Below are 22212 nucleotides of genomic sequence, written 5' to 3'. Positions count from 1 at the left end.
AGAGGAACCATATGCTGCTGTTTCCAGACGTCCAACGACGTCGATTGCAGTGGTTCCGAGTATAATGCGCTCTTGAACACTGATATAAATGTATTTATATTTCGTTCCACATTGATATCAATTTCTTGACAGATTAAAGGAGCAATATTTTGTCTATTTTCAGCCACTCCAGTGGACTCCGCCATCTACAGTGACGCGGAGAAAGACACGGGAAAGGCAACTACAGATGTGCAGCAGACGTAGCTTATATTCGCTTCTGCCTGTATGACGACGGCGCTGTGCTGGTGATCAACTCATTTCATTAAGAGGTCGTTGAGATGGCTTCAGATGCTGTGGGGAAGATGCAGTACAGCACGGACGCTAGTGATAATAAAGATCATCTTTTCATATTCTTAAGCTGCAGTTACGTCACTAGTTGTAACTGCGAATTGTGATCAGACTTGAGTGTGTTTCCCAGCTTCTCTGAGGTCTTTCGTTCTTCGACAATGAATTTGCCGATATCGATTAACAGTGTGTTTACTATGTCATTTTCAGAATGTTGATTGATTTTTTTGATCAAGTATAGAATACGTGTGCCTAATCTTTGTAGTTCAGGAAGACTGAAGTTTGAACTGAAACGTCAGATTTTTTACTTTTACTTCAGAGGACATATGCTTGCCTGATTTCTGTTTTCTTGAAATCGTATATCAAAGACATTAGAAAATGTGCAACTATGTGCCTTCGCCGTTTTGTAAGCAAAGTTACTTACTTTGTATGTATATAAATTATTAATAAATGTTTTTGTTATTTATTTTTTTACAACTTAGTCTGTATCATTGAAATCGTCCTTTATAGTATTACATAGTCCACAAGAAAAAAAAAACACAAAAAAGGAAATACAAGAAAATGCTCTATCTGTAGTTTGGACACTGTTTAACGTCATTAAACAGAGTACCAAAAATTACATATCATTTATTAATTCACACACCCTACCGATTCACCTGCTTTTGCTAGCATTTCCGGCGTACAGTTATAAATCAGTTTCAAATTGTGTAGATTAGCGAATTATTATCTTGTGAAATATCTATTGCACATTAATTACTCAGTTACTGAAAAGATGAATAGCTAATGATTAGTTTTTGATGAGATACATAGCACTAACGTAATATTCAGTATCGTTTACTGGTAACAGTGAAGTACCAGAAAGGAAAATACTGAAATGATTATTGGAAAAAGAGCATGGAACTTGAAGATAGAGTAAATCCGTTTATTATTTACACAGGATTGCGAGGCTTTATGATCATGAAAATACATCTAACATTTCCCTACCTGCGTGTGTTTCTCTGCGCCTGTTTGCCATTAATGTGTGCATACTACCACATATGTACTCGTTAGGGAAATATCTAATTATTTTGTCAAAATTTTAAACATGCCTGAAGCAGCAACTGTTGAAAATCTGCACTGTAAATGATAACAGCCAAATAGTTGCAGAATAAAAATTTATTGAAATCCTTGACCACGATTTCGATATATCTAAATATATCTTCATCAGAAATAAAAATACACTAAAATCACATCTTGCAGTGGAGATGCATAAAACAATCGTCCCAAATGCGTCGTCAGTAGGTAAAATTAAAGTCATGGATTTTGCTTCTGATGAAGGTAGGCCTATATTTAGATATACTGAAACCGTGGTTGAGGACTTCAATAAATCTTTATTCAGCAACTGTTTGGCTGTTATCGTTTACCGTGATACTTATTTTGTGCTCTTCTGTTCGGTATGCACCAAGGCACCAGTGGCAACGCCACAAGGTATTCAGCAATTTTTGGATCCTTCTACTTACGTCTACCTCGAGCTCTCCTCCCTGCCACGACTTGGATTAGTCGGTGATTCTTCTGAAATTTAAGTCGGATAATGGGAAAAGAATATTCACAAAAGAAACTCATACAAATGTAGATAGCAATAACCGATACACAGAATGCATAAAATATGTGAAACATAAAAACTACCCACATTGCGTTACTAAAATGTGTTAACAGTTGTAATGGTAAAACTAGATATCAGTGAGGGTTTGTTTGGTAAAAGACTAGAAAATAATGGGCTTGAAACATGTTAAGGAACTGGTGGTTTCAAAAAAGTTAATTAGGAGTGATATTTCAGAGTCGTTCCAGGCGTAAGTACACTCCTGGAAATGGAAAAAAGAACACATTGACACCGGTGTGTCAGACCCACCATACTTGCTCCGGACACTGCGAGAGGGCTGTACAAGCAATGATCACACGCACGGTACAGCGGACACACCAGGAACCGCGGTGTTGGCCGTCGAATGGCGCTAGCTGCGCAGCATTTGTGCACCGCCGCCGTCAGTGTCAGCCAGTTTTCCGTGGCATACGGAGCTCCATCGCAGTCATCGCAGTCTTTAACACTGGTAGCATGCCGCGACAGCGTGGACGTGAACCGTATGTGCAGTTGACGGACTTTGAACGAGGGCGTATAGTGGGCATGCGGGAGGCCGGGTGGACGTACCGCCGAATTGCTCAACACGTGGGGCGTGAGGTCTCCACAGTACATCGATGTTGTCGCCAGTGGTCGGCGGAAGGTGCACGTGCCCGTCGACCTGGGACCGGACCGCAGCGACGCACGGATGCACGCCAAGACCGTAGGATCCTACGCAGTGCCGTAGGGGACCGCACCGCCACTTCCCAGCAAATTAGGGACACTGTTGCTCCTGGGGTATCGGCGAGGACCATTCGCAACCGTCTCCATGAAGCTGGGCTACGGTCCCGCACACCGTTAGGCCGTCTTCCGCTCACGCCCCAACATCGTGCAGCCCGCCTCCAGTGGTGTCGCGACAGGCGTGAATGGAGGGACGAATGGAGACGTGTCGTCTTCAGCGATGAGAGTCGCTTCTGCCTTGGTGCCAATGATGGTCGTATGCGTGTTTGGCGCCGTGCAGGTGAGCGCCACAATCAGGACTGCATACGACCGGGGCACACAGGGCCAACACCCGGCATCATGGTGTGGGGAGCGATCTCCTACACTGGCCGTACACCACTGGTGATCGTCGAGGGGACACTGAATAGCGCACGGTACATCCAAACCGTCATCGAACCCATCGTTCTACCATTCCTAGACCGGCAAGGGAACTTGCTGTTCCAACAGGACAATGCGCGTCCGCATGTATCCCGTGTCACCCAACGTGCTCTAGAAGGTGTAAGTCAACTACCCTGGCCAGCAAGATCTCCGGATCTGTCCCCCATTGAGCATGTTTGGGACTGGATGAAGCGTCGTCTCACGCGGTCTGCACGTCCAGCACGAACGCTGGTCCAACTGAGGCGCCAGGTGGAAATGGCATGGCAAGCCGTTCCATAGGACTACATCCAGCATCTCTACGATCGTCTCCATGGGAGAATAGCAGCCTGCATTGCTGCGAAAGGTGGATATACACTGTACTAGTGCCGACATTGTGCATGATCTGTTGCCTGTGTCTATGTGCCTGTGGTTCTGTCAGTGTGATCATGTGATGTATCTGACCCCAGGAATGTGTCAATAAAGTTTCCCCTTCCTGGGACAATGAATTCACGGTGTTCTTATTTCAATTTCCAGGAGTGTAATTAGAGAAGCAAAGTGGAACTGATTTAGTAAATAAGTATATCATCCGTTTAGTCATTTATTTTGTTTTCCTTAGTTGGTTTAATTCCTAATACGGCCGGTTTATATCTATGACGTAAACAAGAAGTCTGACGTGGAAGATTGATGTTCGCTTTGTATTGACATTCACGTAGCGCATTAACAAACAGCAATTAACTGCAACAGTAGATGACCCGTCACAATGCATTTTCTGACAATTCGGAAGATGACTTAAGCTATTTAGGCAATCTGTGGATAATCGGTATCATCTATTTCAACAGCATGTTTGTCATGATAATCGTTCGTGAAGTAGAAAGAAAGTAATTTATTATGACTCGATGATTTACTTGGAGATGAGTCTAATTTTGCCGGTGAAAATGTGGGCATTGGTTTTTCGTCACTGCCAGATATGAATGGGTTTTGTATGAATTTATCGTAAGTTGTACAAATTTATTTTGCCGTAGCCTAAGTGGTTGCTCTAGACGGACCCATAGTTAAATAAAATTACGATATTAAATGCTGGAATACTTTTAATGCAGTGGCATTCAGCAGACTAATAATGAAATCTCTCCTAGGTTTTACATTTATTTCAGTGCAGCAAGTTCTATTTTTCAACAAGCGAAACACAGCTGCCAGTATTCGTAGGAACGTAACCAAGATCGCATACAACGCAGTGACAAAAGAGTGACAAAAATGATGGATTATCTCCTAATTACGTGTCGGAACTCCTTTTGTGGGGTGTAGTGCAGCAGCTACACGTGGCAAGGACTCAACAAGTCTTCGGAAGTCCCCTGTAGAAGTACTGAGCCACGCTGCCTCCACAGCCGTCCATAACTGCGAAAGCATTGCCGGTGCAGGATTTTGTGCACGTATTGACCTCTCGATAACGTCCCTCAAGTGTTCGATGGGATACATGTCGGGCGGTCCCGGTTGACCAGATCACTCACTCGAATTTTCCGGAATGTTCTTCAAACAGTTGTGGCCCGGTGAGATATGGCATTGTCATCCATAAAAATTCCAGTGTTGTCTGGGAACATGAAGCTCATGAATGGCTGCGCTAGTTCTCCAAGTAGCTGAACATAACCATCTCCAGTAGCGATTGAGTAGGACCAAAGGACCCAGTCCATTCCACGTAAGTACAGTCCACATCGTTATGGAGCCACCGCCAGCTTCCACCGTGCCTTGTTGACAATTTGGATCCATGGCTTCGTTGGGGTCTGCGCCACACTTGGACCTTACCATCAGCTGGGGCCTCATCTGACAATGCCTCGGTTTCCCAGTGTCGTAGCGTCCAACAAGTATGGTGAGGAGCCCAGGAGAGGCTGCAGGCGATGTCGTGCCGTTAGCAAAGGCACTATCGTCGGCCGTCTGTCGTAGCCCATTAATGCAAAATTTCACCGCACCTTCCTGACGTATACATTCGTCACAGGTACTACATTTATTTGGCTCTGAGCACTATGGGACTTAACTGCTGAGGTCATCAGTCACTACATTGATTTCTGAGATTATTTCATGCAGTGTTACTTGCCTTTTAACAATGAAAACCCTGCGTAAACGCCGCTGCTCTCGGTTGTCAAGTGAAGGCCATCAGTCACTGCGTTTTCTGTGGGGAGAGATAATGCGTGGAATTTGGTATTCTCGGTACACTGTTGACACTGTGAATCTCGGAATGGTTCAAATGGTTCAAATGGCTCTGAGCACTATGGGACTTAACATCGATGGTCATCAGTCCCCTAGAACTTGGAACTACTTAAACCTAACTAACCTAAGGACAGCACACAACACCCAGCCATCACGAGGCAGAGAAAATCCCTGACCCCGCCGGGAATCGAACCCGGGAACCCGGGCGTGGGAAGCGAGAACGCTACCGCACGAATCTCGGAATATTCAGTTCCCTAACGGCTTCCGAAATGCAATCTCCCGTGCGTCTAGCTGAAACCACCATTCCGCCTTCAAAGTCAGTTAATCCCCATCGTGTTGCCGCAATCAAGTGGGAAACCTTTTCATGCGAACAACGCAAGTACAAATAGCAGCCCCGCCAATGCACTGCCTTTTTTTTACCTTGTGATCGCGGTACCACCGCCATCTGTATATGTGCATGTCACTGGCCCGTGACGTTTGTCACTTTAGTACACATTTATCGCTCCTGGAAACAGCTTTGCCAGTGCTACAAATACAATCTGATGGGAAAACAGGACGTTTGCCGGCTGCCCACAGTGCTGCTTGCTGACACTTCAGCAGGGGCTGGCTACACGTAGAGGAGTTTGGTGTACACGTGGAGGAGCCAACACGGTCGGCAGGCGGGGTACACAGCAGGAAGCGGCTGGCAGGAGTAACGGAGGGAGAGGAGGAGGAGGGGTGGGGGGTGGGGGTGAGCATATTTTGACAGGCGGCTGTCACTCGTCTGTGTTTGCCGCGCTGTGCTAACACGCTGATTGGATCGATGAGCAGTGGCTGTCTGCAGCGAACCCGTGAATCACATCAAAGTCGGCTTCTTGAAAAGCGCCTTTGATCATGCGGAGGCGTACGGGAAGCTGCCTCTGCGTCTTCCGCTGCGCTCTCGTCACCTTCGGAGCATAGTTCTTTAACCTGCCGCCTTAGAATAACAACAGCTGCGTTTATTTTTCTTTTGTTTGGATGTGACGTAGTGTGAAACATCTGTTGTGAAACATTTACGTTTTTTGGTTTAGTATCAAACTCTTTTGTTATTTCAATGAAAGGCTTTTGGATGGGATTGCGTCCGTAAGATAGATGTGAAGTCCATACATCGTTGACGCCATTGCTCTTCCGTCGGATGACAGCCGCTGAAGCATGTACAAAGTTCTCCTTAATAATTCCACAAGCAGCATCTAGGTGTTTGCGAGGTGGTGCGGGGCAAGGTAAAGCATTAGTGTCAGCGAGGCAGTGAGAGGTAGACAAGGTGTAGCATAATTCAGAGCGAACATTGACACGGTTGAAACAACACGACAGTGAAGCAAAAACGTTTCAAGAAACGTGGTCTCAGTACACAAGCCGTTTACAAATTGACTGCAAATGTGAGTTCATAGGAACCACTTGCTGCAGTATGATATGTAGTACTTGTTAGTTCAAACGGGTTAGGGGCGGTCGAAGTCCGTGCAGTCCGGAAATGGCAGGTCAATCAGACAAAATCGCCGTGAGCACTGAGGCAATCATCCAACCGACGCACCAGATTGAGGATACCATTTTGGTAGAACACAGTGTCCTCATCCTCTTCCGACCGTTCATGGCCTTTTTTAAGACACCAATGGCATGATACTTGCATTGGGAGAGATGAGGACTAAAGAGCAGGTGCTCTTGCGTTTCCCACTTCAGTTGGCGTAACTCGAGCATTACATTTGCGATATCGGAATGTGCGTTGTCATAAAGAAACACCAATCCACAAAGGTGGTTTTCGACTGCCCCATGGAAAGTACTCTTTGCACCCGAAGAAAAACTTGAATATAGTGGTGCTGCTTTTACTCATGTGGTACAGATACGCTTCTCATTAATTAACATTTTCATTCTCCCAGAACGACAACAACGCTACATTTCTTCCAATCGCGTATAACACTTTATACCTACACACGTAATGGTTAGCAGACCGTACCGGACGTATGCCCGCATTCTTAGCCATTTTGAAAAAACCGTGTTGCGCCAGAAACTCACCATATTTTCGACTCCATACTTAACTTCTTTTTTGCTGCTCGTCACCAACTTTTGTGCCAACCTCTTTACCTCAGAGCAGTAGTTGAACCGTAAGTCCTCAGTTGTTTTCTCGATGTATTCCAATCTCTATCCTTCTTTACAATTTTTAGCCTCTACAGTCCCCTCCAGTGCGAAGAGTACTATTTCCTGATGTCTTAACAGATGTCCAATCATCCTGTCTTTCCATCTTAACAGTGTATTCAATATGGTTGTTTCTTGGCCTATTCTGGGAAGAACCTCATCATTCCGTACAATATCAGTCGTCCATATTTTCACCATTCTTTTGTAACATAACATCTCAAAACGCCTCGATTCTCTTCTGCTCCGGTTCTTCGGTTCTTCCACAGTACATGCTATGCTCCAAACGTACATTCTCAGAAAGTCCTTTCTAAAATTAAGGCGTTTGTTTGATACTAGTTAAATTCTTTTGACCAAAATGCCATCTTCACCTGTGATAGTCAGCCTTTCGTGTTCTTTCGTCGCTCATCATGGTTCAGTTTGCTTCCGAGGTAGCAGATCCAGTAGCTTCATTTACCTCATGACCGTCGGTTTTGATGGTACGTGTATCGCTTTCCTATTTTTTTCGCTACTCCTCACAACTGTCGCCTTTCTTCGGTTTACCCAAAATCCATGTTTTGTTGTCATTAGACTGGTCATTCCATTCAACTGCTCCTGTACGTCTATTTCACTTTCACTGAGGGTAGCTGTATCATCAGCGAATCTTATCATTGATATCTTTTCACCATGAATTATAATTTATTCTTGACCCTTCCTTTTGTTCCCAGCACTGCTTTTCCTTTGTCTTCAACATTTTTCATTCCGAACAGTTCGTCCTTGGTCTTCCTGCATTATTGTTTCGCCTTGTTGTTGTACATATTGTATATTACCCTTATCCTGTAGCTCAACATAATTTTTCACAGAATTTCGAACATCTTATACATTTTACCATATCGAACGCGTTTTCGACGTCGATAAATACTATGAAGGTGTCCAGACATTTTTTTCAGTTTTGCTTCGATTATCAAGCGCAACGTCGAGACCGCCTCTCTAACGCCTTCACGTTTTCTAAAACCACACTGATCGTCATCTAACATATCCTCAGTATTCTTTTCCATTCTTGTCAGCATCTCTGATGAAAGAGCCGTTGAGCTGATGGCAGGATAGATCTCGCGCTTATCTTGGAAGGGGTGTTGGTATTTGTTCACTATCTGCTTCTCTTATAGCTTGGATACACAGATGGCTGTTCCGCTTACTTTGTTTGTCAGACTGCGCGCAGTGTCATCTGCGAGACTGCAGTAACATCTCTGCGTCAGCCGCTACTTACGGATCTTGGCTGTAAAGACAGTGAGTGTGGTGTCACCGCCAGACACCACACTTGCTAGGTGGTAGCTTAAATCGGCCGCGGTCCATTTAGTACATGTCGGACCCGCGTGTCGCCACTGTGTGATCGCAGACCGAGCGCCACCACAAGGCAGGTCTCGAGATACGAGATAGCACTCGCCCCAGTTGTACGACGACTTTGCTAGCGACTACACTGACGAAGCCTTTCTCTCATTTGCCGAGAGACAGTTAGAATAGCCTTCAGCTAAGTCCATGGCTACGACCTAGCAAGGCACCATTAGCCTTACATAGTTGGATAGTTATCGTATGAAATGTCTCATCAAGACTGCTGTATTCACATCACAGAATAAAAGATAAGTATTCGAGGAGCTACATACTTTTCTTATGAGAATTCACTACTTATCCTGTTCCAGAATTCACGCCCGCCTGCGTTAGATTTCGGCCTCCTCTATCTACAAGGTGTTGGCACATTTACCAACACATCAGTAAGTTCGCGTCATGCAATCGTGAAGTGAGCCACGCCCAAGGAAGCAGCAGAGCGAGAAATAAATTACCTTTATTGAGGAAATTGGTTTTATAATATGGTTTTTGACAACTTTACTGAGGGACAAAGCTTTTTCGATTGATTTATTGAAGGCTTCATCATAAGGTAATAATTAATATTCTTTGTTTTAACTGCGCGCGAGCTGCTGCCTGCACGTCATTACAACAACCAGAAGTTTCCCCCTCTTCTTAGTTAGGTAACATTAGCAACAATTCGGAAAAGGTTAACTCAGTTAATGCAACATTTTGTAATCTATGCTGAACGTATATATTCCGTAACAATTCTTTGAGCATGACGTTGTTGAACAAACAACTTTAAATTATTTTCATCGTTTGTCATTTCTTTGAAAGTCCTGTAATTAAGAATACTTTTGTAAAGTGACTTTTTTAATTTGCCGATATACCTTTAAAAGGAATCAGTACTCATTTCCTAATCTTCGTCATTCATTAGATAAAGTTTCACAATTGCCAACTGAAATGCAGGCACATTATGTGGACTCATTGCACACGGGGTTCACCTGTAGTTAGTTTGCCGCCAGTTAAATGACGCGCACCTTTCTCGTAGCTTTCAATAGCAGCAGCAGCAGTGGTTTCCAGAGAGCGGTTGCCCGATCGCTATTCACTGCCACAGGTAAGCCAAAAGGGAAAAAGAAAAAATTACATTTCACACTGAAGAGACTTCCTTTATATGACCATAAATGAGTTACGGTTTCGTTAAATTTCCTGTCAGAGAAGTAAAGAAGTATGAAAAAGAATGTTATGATTTTTGACGCAAACTTAAGTAGAATCTCGTTTTCTTTATGAGGAAAGCAACTGTCAATGCAAAACCAATAAACAGAAACTATCATTGAAACTAATAATTTATTTTTAAAGAAACTTTCACTTGGCGGCTTATCTTCAGAGGACAGCTCTCGTAGACTTTTTGTGAATATTACAGATTTAGGTGCACTGCTCTCGTCTACGACTGTTTACTAGTAAGTTTCTGCTACAAGTGTACTATATTTGTAGTATCATTGCTCTATTTACTAACAATTTGCGTATTCTTTTTTTCAGCATAGTAGGAGTAGTGCTGTATTCCCAGCAGTGTGCGATTTGCAGGGGGGGGGGATGGGGGGGGATATCACCCCCTCTGCATCAGACCATCCCCTCCTCTGGTTTTAGTTTATGCATCCCAACCTGGAATGTTTATTTCCCACGCACTGGAGTAGTACTTTACATATAATTTAAATTTGTCGAGCCGAACACTGAAAGTTTTTAATACAGTATTACTATTAATACTATTAATATGTTTGCTTAATAATATTGAAAAAGTGTTATGTAGTAGGTAAGCATTTCAAAACATTTAGAACTAAATGACAAGACGTAGCATGCCACAATGTTGCAAGACGTCGCCCCAGCGTGAACGAGGCTTTAGAGCCAGGTCTGTATTGTATGGTGGATGTAATGTGTTGCGCACGAAACTAAAACCTGCAATCAGATCCAAACGTCGTGGAAAACTGTGAAGAGATGTCATCCTGCAGCAAGATAACGCTCGCCCACATTCTGCCAAACGGACAGCCGACACAATAAAGGAGTTGAGATTCGAGGTGCTGGAACATCCACCATACAGTCCAGACCTGGCTCCAAGCGATTTTCACATGTTTGGACCCTTAACGGAAGCATCACAGGGAAGAAGATTTGAAAGTGATGAAGACGTCATTGCTGGTGAATTGGTTACAGATGGAACCGATAAACGTATTTTCTGATGAAATAAAAAAACTCGTAAAACGTCGGGAAAACTGCATTGAAGTCGAGGGATGTTACGTAGAAAAATAACGCATGTTTCAGTTTTCTATCATCGGAATAAGTACAGCTTTTCACAAATGTACCTTTACTTTTTGAATTCCCCTCGTATACCTATATGTAGATGATTTTGTAAATAAGCTTTACCCATAATATACTTTTAAAGATATAACAAGGGATGGATTTTCTGATAATGTATACGCGTGAATAGTGAGTTTCGGCATTAACATCTATTTATAAATAACTGTTTAATCATGGGTAACGCCACGGTCCAAGCTAGTAACACACATAATTATACTAACCCCCTTGGACATCCCCCCCGCTGGTAAAAGCACAAATCGCACGCTGATTCCCAGTTTTCTGTACTTCGTAAAAATACATCTCAGCAATATGCCTAACGCTGACAGAAAGGTTAAGTCCAGAAGCATGAACAACAAGCAACCTTAGAATCAGAATTCTTCAATTGCCACCGCAACAGTGTCTTCCGATGAGTTGGCAGGTACTCACAGTTTATGCAACCCTGACGTAACAATGCAAGTGCGGCTGCAAACCACGCGAAGAGTCAACCTTCGCTCAACACAGACATGTTACAGAGCAGTGAATGCACGATATTTTCCAATTTGAACATCTCATTACCGGACAGTTCTCGCGATTTTAGAGTGACAAACGAGGATCCCATTCCAACGGGCACCAATCCTAATCAGATGACGAAATTCTGCCGTGACAAACTGCGCCACGAAGAACGCAAACAATCCATTCCGTCACCCATGTATGCCGCACATACCGTACACGTTACAAAACATGCTAAAACAAGGAGAAGAACTGAAAACACATTTCACTTCACTACTCGGTTTGACGAATTCATCGATAAACAGGAGGAAAGTATTTAATTTTTTTAGACGAACCTGGGGGAAATTTCTGGCACAATTCAGACAAAGGCGGGAGAAATCACAGAATAAGTAAGTAAAGACATACATAAGTGAATTCTCAAACACTTTCTTCAACGGCCGTGACTGTTCTGCCACACGAAAGTTTTGGTTAAAAACACTTCCTCTCCATCTGAAAGTTCTAAGTTTTTCAGGAGAGATACGAATGACTTGCATCTATTAGACTGGGTTTAGCAGTTTAGCTTCTCTCTACCACCTAGCTGGCCGGTCATACATAAGCTTTTTTAGAAGATGAACCTGAAATGCGAATTCCACCGATCGCTAGACAGCCTTACTCATCTGAAGAATTTCCAAATGCATTTCTCGCCGCATATTGGTCAAAAGACACAACGCGGAATAAAAGACAAAATAATTTTTAAAATACTCATTTTGCAACATTGACTCAATTTTTCGATCACATGGTACAACAAAATCAACATTTGACAGAGCCATTTAGCGCTTCTGCTTTAATACAGCTTTGCATTTCGAAATTACCCAGATCGCTAAAATATCATTGCCTACAGGACATAAGAAAGACAACATCATTGCTTTCCGTGGTGTATTACAATCACCGGAAATACACCATGTAACTTTGTCATACATCACAGACACTCGTCAGCAACGAACGTAATTATGATGACAGAAAATACAGAGGATTGCAGAGACACCTCAGCCAAGGAGCCTACAGTCACACACAACTATGTGGCCACTTTCAATCCGAATCAAATTACTGACGACATAATCAGGCCCATTTAACTCAGACAGAAACATGAATAATGAAGCAAATCGACACTCACATCTTCAAACATACAGCCATCCACACAACACAGGGAACAATTACATACTGCATTGTTATCGACAGTGATGCATACCATCCAAATCGGTCCATTTACAGACCATAGAATAACGAACGCAGAGATCACGATATGAATAGAAACAGAGGACAGGGCAATTGGAACATATGACATTACGGACATGTACAAAATTTTTCTGTAGCCGTTTCTGACAGAATATTTCATCCAAGGCAACCTAGGCAAGTCACCACCGCAACGTTCGGTTCAGATTGTTGAGCTTCGTCCACCCAGAGCCGCGACAAGGTGGGACAACAACGACTAGAAAAACCGCCTCTGGACGATGCGCTCGCACTGTCAACACAGAAAAGGACTCATTCCTGGAACATTATTACTGACATGATCAGTCTAGAAGTCAAGAGCGGTAGATGTTAAAATGCAAACATCTTAGATTTCACTGCACTAGGCCACTCTTTTTTTTTCAAATTTCTTAATCTTTCCGCTACATCAACCGAACTTCTGATTAACATGGATATCTTGAGTATACACAAAGATATACTTGATTTCAATAATTCTCACATTTCGCTAAGAAATGACGGCATTGTGTTTACATTATATTTTGACTGTTGTTCGGCAATAGAAGAACAAGATGTTAAGGGACTTTACTTGCAGACTTCACACAGAAATATGAATTGGTACTCATCTATTTATACTAATGTAGAAATTTTCCGCATCGACGAAGACTACGAATGTGACATAGATATTTTTCAGGTAATTCAGAACAAACCAGATGAAGCTGCGACAGGCGGTGAAAAGGAACAATTACACCGCATACTCCCACGTTTTTGATAGCATTGCAGGTACAATTCGAGGATTTGTGAGTGAATTTAAGGTGAAACCACACAGTGAATTTACAGTTCCATCATATAATATTTCACTGATCTAGCTGGAGACTGAGCTTATGCTCCAACAAGGTATCTTCAAACCTCGTTGATATTCTCGTTGCGGAGAAAACTTGGTATGACCAAAACCCCACTCTGAAATTATTGTTACAAATCTTCTCAAATCGTGACATTAATTTCAATGTTGGCAAATATGAATTGGAAAAATCGCACATTACATTTTTAGGACGTATCATTTTGCGCGTAGGCATTCTAACAGATGCAGAGAAATTTGACACTCAAAACCGCTACAGCAAAACGTCAAGTTAAAAACTTCATTGGTCTCAGAAATGTTTTTCGTCGTTTGATTGATTGCAAAGCTCTTATCACTCTACGGTTATGCCAATTAACAGGAAGAAGACAGTCTGGAAATAGGATTAACAAGCTCCAACAGAATTTGATAGTTTAAAAAATGGATTAATTCACGAGCCATTGCTTTTCCATCATGACCTTTCTTGTGATTTCTGCTTTACCACAGATTCTTCTAAGACTGCACTTAATGTACACTTACGCCAGAAAATCTAAGAGAAAAATGTTACAGTACAAAGCAGTATTGCTCTCGTGAGCTGTATTTTCTCATCTTAAGAACGTAATTATTCAGTCACAGAGTTTGGAGAACTAGCAGTCGTTTGGGCTTTTACAAAATTTCGCTTCATCTTATTTGGAAAACACACTAAAGTCCACTGTGCATGGCCGTTTTTAATGACCGCAGAACTCTTCCACAGACATTTGGTTCGTTGGGCACTGTACAAGCAAGAATTGCGGTTCACTGTAATACACATTCCTGGCACAAAGAACATAGTTGCAGACACTCTTTCACAACTGATTGGTGGAAGACAGTTTGATAAAGCTGAGGAGTTTTGCCTAAACAACTTTAGCCTTTTATGCATACAACAGGTACTTTTTGAAAATTTCACCTTATCCACTCTGAGCGACATTAATGAAAAGGACAAGACAAAGATCTTGTGTAAAAAAACATGAAACATTGATGGTATGACAAGAACAACTCGACTCTGCAAACTACTACGTAGTAAGGAACATCACTCTCTTCAAGCGGTAGAATCCAAACAGTTCTACTTGACTTTTATGCATTCTAGAAGACCTAATAAACATACTTTTATGGTATATTCATCTCAGTTATGCTCAATCTGGTGCAAGGAAACGTTTTCGCATAGTAAGTCAGGCTTCTTATTCCTTCAACATGGAAAAACATATTTATGGTGTTCTTGCTAAACGCAAACTTCGTCAGAATGGCTCACACTTCACTCACATTTTTCCTATCATTCCAGCAAAATTACGCCATGTAGATGCAATTGATCTATGGACCATTCCTACTAACAAAACAAGAATTTTCTTACATTTTCTTTGCAGTGAAGTTTACTTCTAAATTTGATTCTTTCGCACCTTGAAGAAAAGCAACAGCCAAAACTGTATCTGCAGCCTTTATTCAGAACTTATTACTAGAAGTAACTCTTGTAGCCAAGGTAATTTCTGATAACGGACCACAGTTTTGATCTAGTTTTTCGATTTGCACTTTGAAAAATACGAAAACTCAACTTATCTTTATGTCCCGGTACCATGAACAATCAAATCCTGCAGAACATATACTGAATGAATTAAATGATTTAGTCTCTACTGTCACAGGAAACCCACAACTGGTTAAATGTACACATTTTTTTAGGAAATGATGAATCTTTGCAGATTAATCCACATTGCTTTCTCTACATTTAGTGTTGAAGAACAAGCTACCACTCGATCGCATTACAGAAATTATTCAGTTTTCACAGCTACAACGTTTATCACATAGTGAAATCACTGACAATGCCATCAAAAATATAAAAAGAGCAGCAGAGAAGAGGAAATACACTCAAAGATAAAAAATGGTGGATAAAGAATTGTACATAGGTCAAAACATTTTATTTATCTCTCACTGCCTATGTCACGAAGGTAAGGTAAGCCTCAGAAATTCTTTATCTTGCACGACAGACCTTTTCACATCTGACTGAGTGCCCATTCCAGTGCTGTTCACATAGAAATGTTGGAAACCAAGAAAACTAGAGGCTTGCACCTTATTGCTAACGTTAAGGCATTTACTGACTGACAAAGGATTGTACTGGCATGTCAGACGAGGAAACTTTGTTGAGGAAGACAGAAGGTTTTTACACTACTGGCCATTAAAATTGCTACACAACGAATATGACGTGCTATAGACGCGAAATTTAACCGACAGGAAGAAGATGCTCTGATATGCAATTGATTAGCTTTTCAGAGCATTCACACAAGGTTGGCGCCGGTGGCGACACCTACAAAGTGTTGACATGAGGAAAGTTTCCAACCGATTTCTCATACACAAACAGCAGGTGACCGGCGCTGCCTGGTGAAACGTTCTTGTGATGCCTCGTGTAAGGAGGAGAAATGCTTACTATCACGTTACCGACTTTGACAATGGTCGGATTGTAGCCTATCGCGATTGCGTTTCATCGTATCGCGAAATAGCTACTCGCGCTGGTCGAGATCCAATGACTGTTAGCAGAATATGGAATCGGTAGGTTCAGGAGGGTAATACGGAACCCCGTGCTGGATCCCAACGGCCTCGTATTACCAGCAGTCGAGATGACAGGCATCTTATCCGCATAGCTGTAACGGACTATCAGCTCGAAGACCATGGCTGCGGTTACCCTTGACGCTGCATGACAGACAGGAGCGCCTGCGATGTTGTACTCAACGACGAACCTGGGTGCTCTAATGGCAAAACGTCATTTTTCCGGATGAATGAAGTTTCTGTTTACAGTATCATGATGGTCGCATCCGTGTTTGGCGACATCACGGTGAACGCACATTAGAAGCGTGTATTCGTCATCGCCTTACTGGCGTATCACCCGGCGTGATGGTATGGGGTGCCATTGGTTACACGTCATGGTCACCACTTGTTCGCATTGACGGGACTTTGAAGAGTGGACGTTACATTTCAGATGTGTTACGACCCGTGGTTCTACCCTTCATTGCCGGCCGCGGTGGCCGTGCGGTTCTGGCGCTGCAGTCCGGAACCGCGAGGCTGCTACAGTCGCAGGTTCGAATCCTGCCTCGGACACGGGTGTATGTGATGTCCTTAGGTTAGTTAGGTTTAAGCAGTTCTAAGTTCTAGGGGACTTGTGACCTAAGATCCCATAGTGCTCAGAGACATTTGAACCATTTTCTACCCTTCATTCGATCTCTGCGAAACCCTACATTTCAGCAGGATAATGCGCGACCCCGCATGTTGCAGGTCCTGTATGTGCCTTTCTGAATACAGAAAATGTTCGACTGCTGCCCTGGCCAGCACATTCTCCAGATCTCTCACCAAGTGAGAATGTCTGCTCAATGACGGCCGAGCAACTGGCTCGTCACTATACGCCAGTCACTAATCTTGATGAACTGTGGTATCGTGTTGAAGCTGCATGGGCAGATGTACCTGTACACGCCATCCAAGCACTGTTTGACTCAATGCCCAGGCGTATCAAGGCCGTTATTATGGCCAGAGGTGGTTGTTCTGGGCTCTGATTTCACAGTATCTATGCACCCAAATTGCGTGAAAATGTAATGACATGTCAGTTCTAGTATAATATATTTGTCCAATGAATACCCTTTTATCATCTTCATTTCTTCTTGGTGTAGAAATTGTAATGGCCAGTAGTGTATATACGTTTTTCTTGGACAGTATTTTGTGGAGGCTTATTAGGTTTTCTTTTATAACTTCTGTGACTATAAGGGATTGTTAGTTTTTGTACTATTTTTTCACATCTGGTATTCACATGTAAATATGTATTTTTACCGTTGCAAAGAATGACCTTACTTTTACTAACCATGCACATTGTTGTAACATTTTAACTGAAGACATCATCTAACGGGTATGCCACTAACGAAGTCTTCGTTACAGGAAGAGGTAACATCTAATATTTAGCAGAGACAGAAATAATCACAGCTTTCTCTATCACGTGAGCCTGTGTAGATGCACGAGTATAGTGTTGGCTGTGTTTAGAATTGCAGATAGATAACTGAAGGAGGTAATTATCTGTTCAGGGTAGACGAGACGAGCTGAGAGTCATAAGGAGTCATTTTTACTAAGTACAAATAATGATGCTGAAAGAGGTGTGATATGGATAGAGACAAAGATGATAATTATGAGACTTCCATGGTTAAAGATTTTGACAAGAAAATGTGCACACGACTAAGAATTTATCTTACAATATGTTTCTGCTAATAATAATAAGAGATATGAATTTGAGTTAGGGATTTCACGGATCTAATGATGAGTGATTTGAAGTACAATGAAGCAATGTTTTTTATAGATACTGGGGAGTTTCCTTTAGCTATGCAATTATCTTTGTTTTTACAGCTTGCTATTTGCTATGCCGTCGTCGATGTGTAATTTTCAGTACATGAATTAAGGACCTAATACTTTGATGTTGTACTACAGTAGTAAGTAATTTTTTTTCTCTCTGTGTTAGATAGCTGTCTGGTAAATACATGCAGTTTGACATGGAGGAAAGTAGTATGGTTTCCATGAGTTGCTAACTTTCCTTGTGAATTCATCTCTGTTTGTTCTTACACCATTTTTCTCCTTGGTAATTGTAGCACAGCTATAGGAACGTAAGATAAGGTGAAAAACATGAGATAATGCGAGAGAAGGAAACTTAAATTACACAGGAGAGAAACGCCAAAGAAATTTTGGCATCTAACGTTAGATAACCTGTGACAAGAAAATTTTGGATGTGTTAACCCACAAATAATTACACCTTTCAGACATTTTTTCTTATTATGTACGTACTGTTAATGAATTAAGTTTGTAGCCATTCAGGTAGACCAATACCTCACTCTGTGGGTAACTTTAAGGCGTGTGTGAACTTTTAAATTTCTTTCTTAAGTGGGGTAGAATAAGGATGTTAATGTTAGTCCAATATTGGTAATGGACAAGAGGGTAGGTTAAGATTTTAATTTTTCTGCAGCTGTATTACATATACGATTCACATCTGAGTGGCGCAATGACTACTGCATTATTATACCAGTAACAACGTGTTATTTTTGCACAAAACCTTTCTTTCCCAGAACTAACCCTGTATCCTTTAGAAACAACTTGAGCTCGAATATTCTGTAAAAGTAGTACTTTCAACTGTTGTAATTGCAGATGTACGTAGCTTGAAAGTATAATGTAAAAAATTCAACTTACGTTCATGTTTGTATGTGTCTGGTTGGTATCTGAGAAACTGATAAAACTTGTTTTGATACCGAAATACGTAAATCTCAGTGCACGGCAACAGACCTGTGTTACAGCTAAATTTTGAACGAAAGTATTTGAACCACACGTTACACGATGCGAAATCCAGGATAGCCAGAACATCAAACGATTTGCCTGTGAGAGAGGAATCTGTTTTCAATAGAATTTACATATGCTTTCTGACTGCAAAACAAAGTGATTCAGATTAAAATGTTCGCCATGAATATAGCTAATCTTTATATTAATCATGTAAAAAATCACTACGCCAGAATATTTACCGTACTGTAATTACACAGAAAATGAACGTATAAATTAAAGCATCTGAGTTTATGATACTCTGCTTGAAACTCACAAGATTGCACTTTACTGAGACCATCCATTGGTATTAAGCCTCTGAGCTAATATATTATTTTAAAAAATAGCCCTACAATGGGCATGAATATTGATGATAATTAAATTTGTTGGCCTATCTGTGTTAACGGAATGGTCTTCTGTTCTGCAACCTGTTATTATTAAGACAATGATAAAATTGTAAAAAAAAAAAAAACAAATTCCATTTGCCATACTTGCGATGTGCAGTGCACGAAGGTGTCTTGTAAATTTTCGTAAACAGTGCTTCGGTAGTACACAACTCGCAATGAGCAATGCGAGTATACAAACACATTCACATAGCAAAAAATGGAAAATGAGGATCTAAACTTCACGACTGATAAATGAGAACAAAGACTCCAAGTTAAACCTTGCTTAATTATGCTGTAAGAATGCACCCTTTCAAAAAGTTCTCAGAACTTGATAGATTACGAAAATATTTCTTAATAATTTTCCTGTGTACAGTTACTTTCCATGACACTTGTTTCAACTGTAAGACATATCTATGTGATTCAATATAAAATTTCTACAGTAAACTTTAAGCATACACAGGGTTATCAATAAGAAAGTAAACCATTACGAATATATAAAAATTGGATTACCTTAGACGTTGGTTTACATAATTCTTTCATTAATACAACCACACTTAGTATTTTTCATCAAAAAGTATCATTACAAAATCCTTTCTAATTAATGTTACCTCCAATACACGGTAGGTCAGCTTCCATCCTTTTCAAACCAAGTACATTGCAAGGCTGTCTACCACACACTGACCCCTACTCTGACAAAGTAAAACTAACCTCAGTGATAAAGATCTGTGGTCTCAGGAAGGTTATATCGATATTACAGGGGATGAGTACATTTGCCAAACTGGCGACTTCATTTACAACTGTAGCCAAAACTTCTTGAAAATCAACATGACAAATAGGAGAGTCCCCTTTCATCAGCCCTCCCCTAATAAAAAAGAATTTTGTAGAGTGGTTTCTGCTGATCCAATAGCAGGAAGCACACAGAAATATTCTACATAAGAAACAATCACAAAATGATGGTACAAAAGTATGGTTGCAAATACCTAAAGTAGTCGGCACTACATACAAAATATCAGTGAAGAGGGACAAAGTGTTACAAATATGATACGTAAGTCAAAATACAAGTAAAATTACATACACGCAAAAAAGTGTACGAAACATCCAGTATTAAGTAATTTTACATATTGGTTGTGAAAAAGAAGACATGGCATAAAAAAATGTTTGTTGTGATATATCTCGAAGTCGAATCTGTGCATATCAGTTACAAGGAAGAGCGCCGGCCACGCGAAAACACGTAGAACGTTGATATCATTTTCTGAATACTTTCTGGTAGAGCCTAGGGAGGGAGCCTTTCTGGGATTATTTTCGGAAATTTGCAAAATGGGGATGTATACTGTGTTTCAAGAATTGTTCCTTCTTTGATATTGTTGTCGGTAACAAAGGGATGCGATGCGAGTGATTCGAAGCGAAACAATCGATATGTACGGGCCCAACTTCGAGATATATCGCAAGCTGAGGGACACGCTCAAAACGTGGTAATATTTTATTTAAAAAACAATACACAACCATGAATTTGTTTGAACAGCACTAACTTTTAATTAATACTATTGGACCAAAGCATCTTTTACAATTTATTTTTCATTTTACTAGTATTGTAAACATGAACGACCAAGTACTGATCCAAATGTTCGATAGTAAGATTGTGTCTTCGATCACTCAAAACACTTTTTTAGCAGAAAAGGACCGTTCTACATCAACTGAGGTAACGGGGCAGTATTTGAATTTGGGTGCTATGTTGCCGCTTATTGTTTGTCGTAAAAGTTTACCCATCCGATTAATAAAGCTATCAATTTGGCACAAGGTTTTCTTGGGAATACCTCCAGCAATGAGGAGTTCACTAAAATAATTTTATTCATTAACTGAATAGATTCATGCAACGCCAAACCTTGAATTTCAAGCTTTTTAATACTTGCAGGTCACGGGAAAAATGAGTGCTTATCACAGCAATGTCCTTTTTAATATCGGAATCATTAAAAACTTCCTTGCATTGGCAAACTGCCAAAGTCTCTGCACTATCGAAGTCATTTATTGTCCCTCTAATGGCCTCGAAATGTCCACTTTAAAACAACACAGCGTCGACCCACGTACCCCAACGAGTTACCACTGATTCAGAAGGTAAAGGCACATTTGGTAGTTTTTCTTTGTAGGTCTTAATGGGAGCAAAAGCCCTTAGAAACCCCTTCGTTGTGGATGAAATCAGTTTATTTACATTCACAAACGTGGAACGTTCTTCTTCACCAGGCCGATGTCTTCCATTAGCAAAACACATCACGTGAATTAAATGGGGATAAAATACTCGGAGGACTTTTCCTGCTTTGATCATATAGGAAGCAGCACCTGAAATAAACACAAACACCCATTCATCTGCAAAAGATTATGGAAATATGCTTCTGCTACCCTCATTCACAAATCTAACTATCGTGGAATGATTTACTTTTTCAAATTCTTTGCCGGCCACTAAATATGAAGAAGAAGGCTCTTCTTGTAAAGTACCAACAATTAAACTTGCAATATAACGGCCACAAGTGTCTGTAGTTTCGTCAGTTGCAGTCCAGATAACGCTGTCCTTGAGTTAATTGGGTATTTCTTCCAGAACAATTACGTAAATTGTAGGTATGTAATTTTTACCCATTGTTGATTCATCTGGCATATTTTGATTGGAGCAATATTTGCGCAGGAAGCCTTTGAGGATAGGGCTTGTAGGTTTGTGAAGAGGAATGTTGCTTACAATGAATGCTTTACTTAGATCCACGTTAAACCAACTTTCTTGGTTACCTTTGGACAAACCCTGCTACTGCAACTTGCCATTGTCAGAAGTTGTTGTCGTGGTTTTTTCTTCTGCATTCCGGTGATATGAATAC

The 22212-nt window shown here is 41.2% G+C and overlaps 1 protein-coding gene across 1 annotated transcript in view; it reads left to right on the top strand.

Moving 5' to 3' along the window:
* The window catches only part of LOC126481384 (uncharacterized), a 416720-nt gene extending 416002 nt beyond the window's left edge, over positions 1–718 (top strand). Inside the window, exon 6 of the mRNA XM_050105099.1 lies at positions 164–718. Coding sequence (XP_049961056.1) covers positions 164–243 — 80 coding nt within the window. The 3' untranslated portion in view covers positions 244–718. The remainder of the gene's footprint in view (positions 1–163) is intronic.
* Positions 719–22212: the final 21494 nt, after the last annotated feature.

This window comes from Schistocerca serialis, chromosome 5, assembly GCF_023864345.2.
Source record: "Schistocerca serialis cubense isolate TAMUIC-IGC-003099 chromosome 5, iqSchSeri2.2, whole genome shotgun sequence".
NCBI lineage: Eukaryota > Metazoa > Arthropoda > Insecta > Orthoptera > Acrididae > Schistocerca > Schistocerca serialis.
This window is presented reverse-complemented; position numbering and strand designations above follow the sequence as displayed.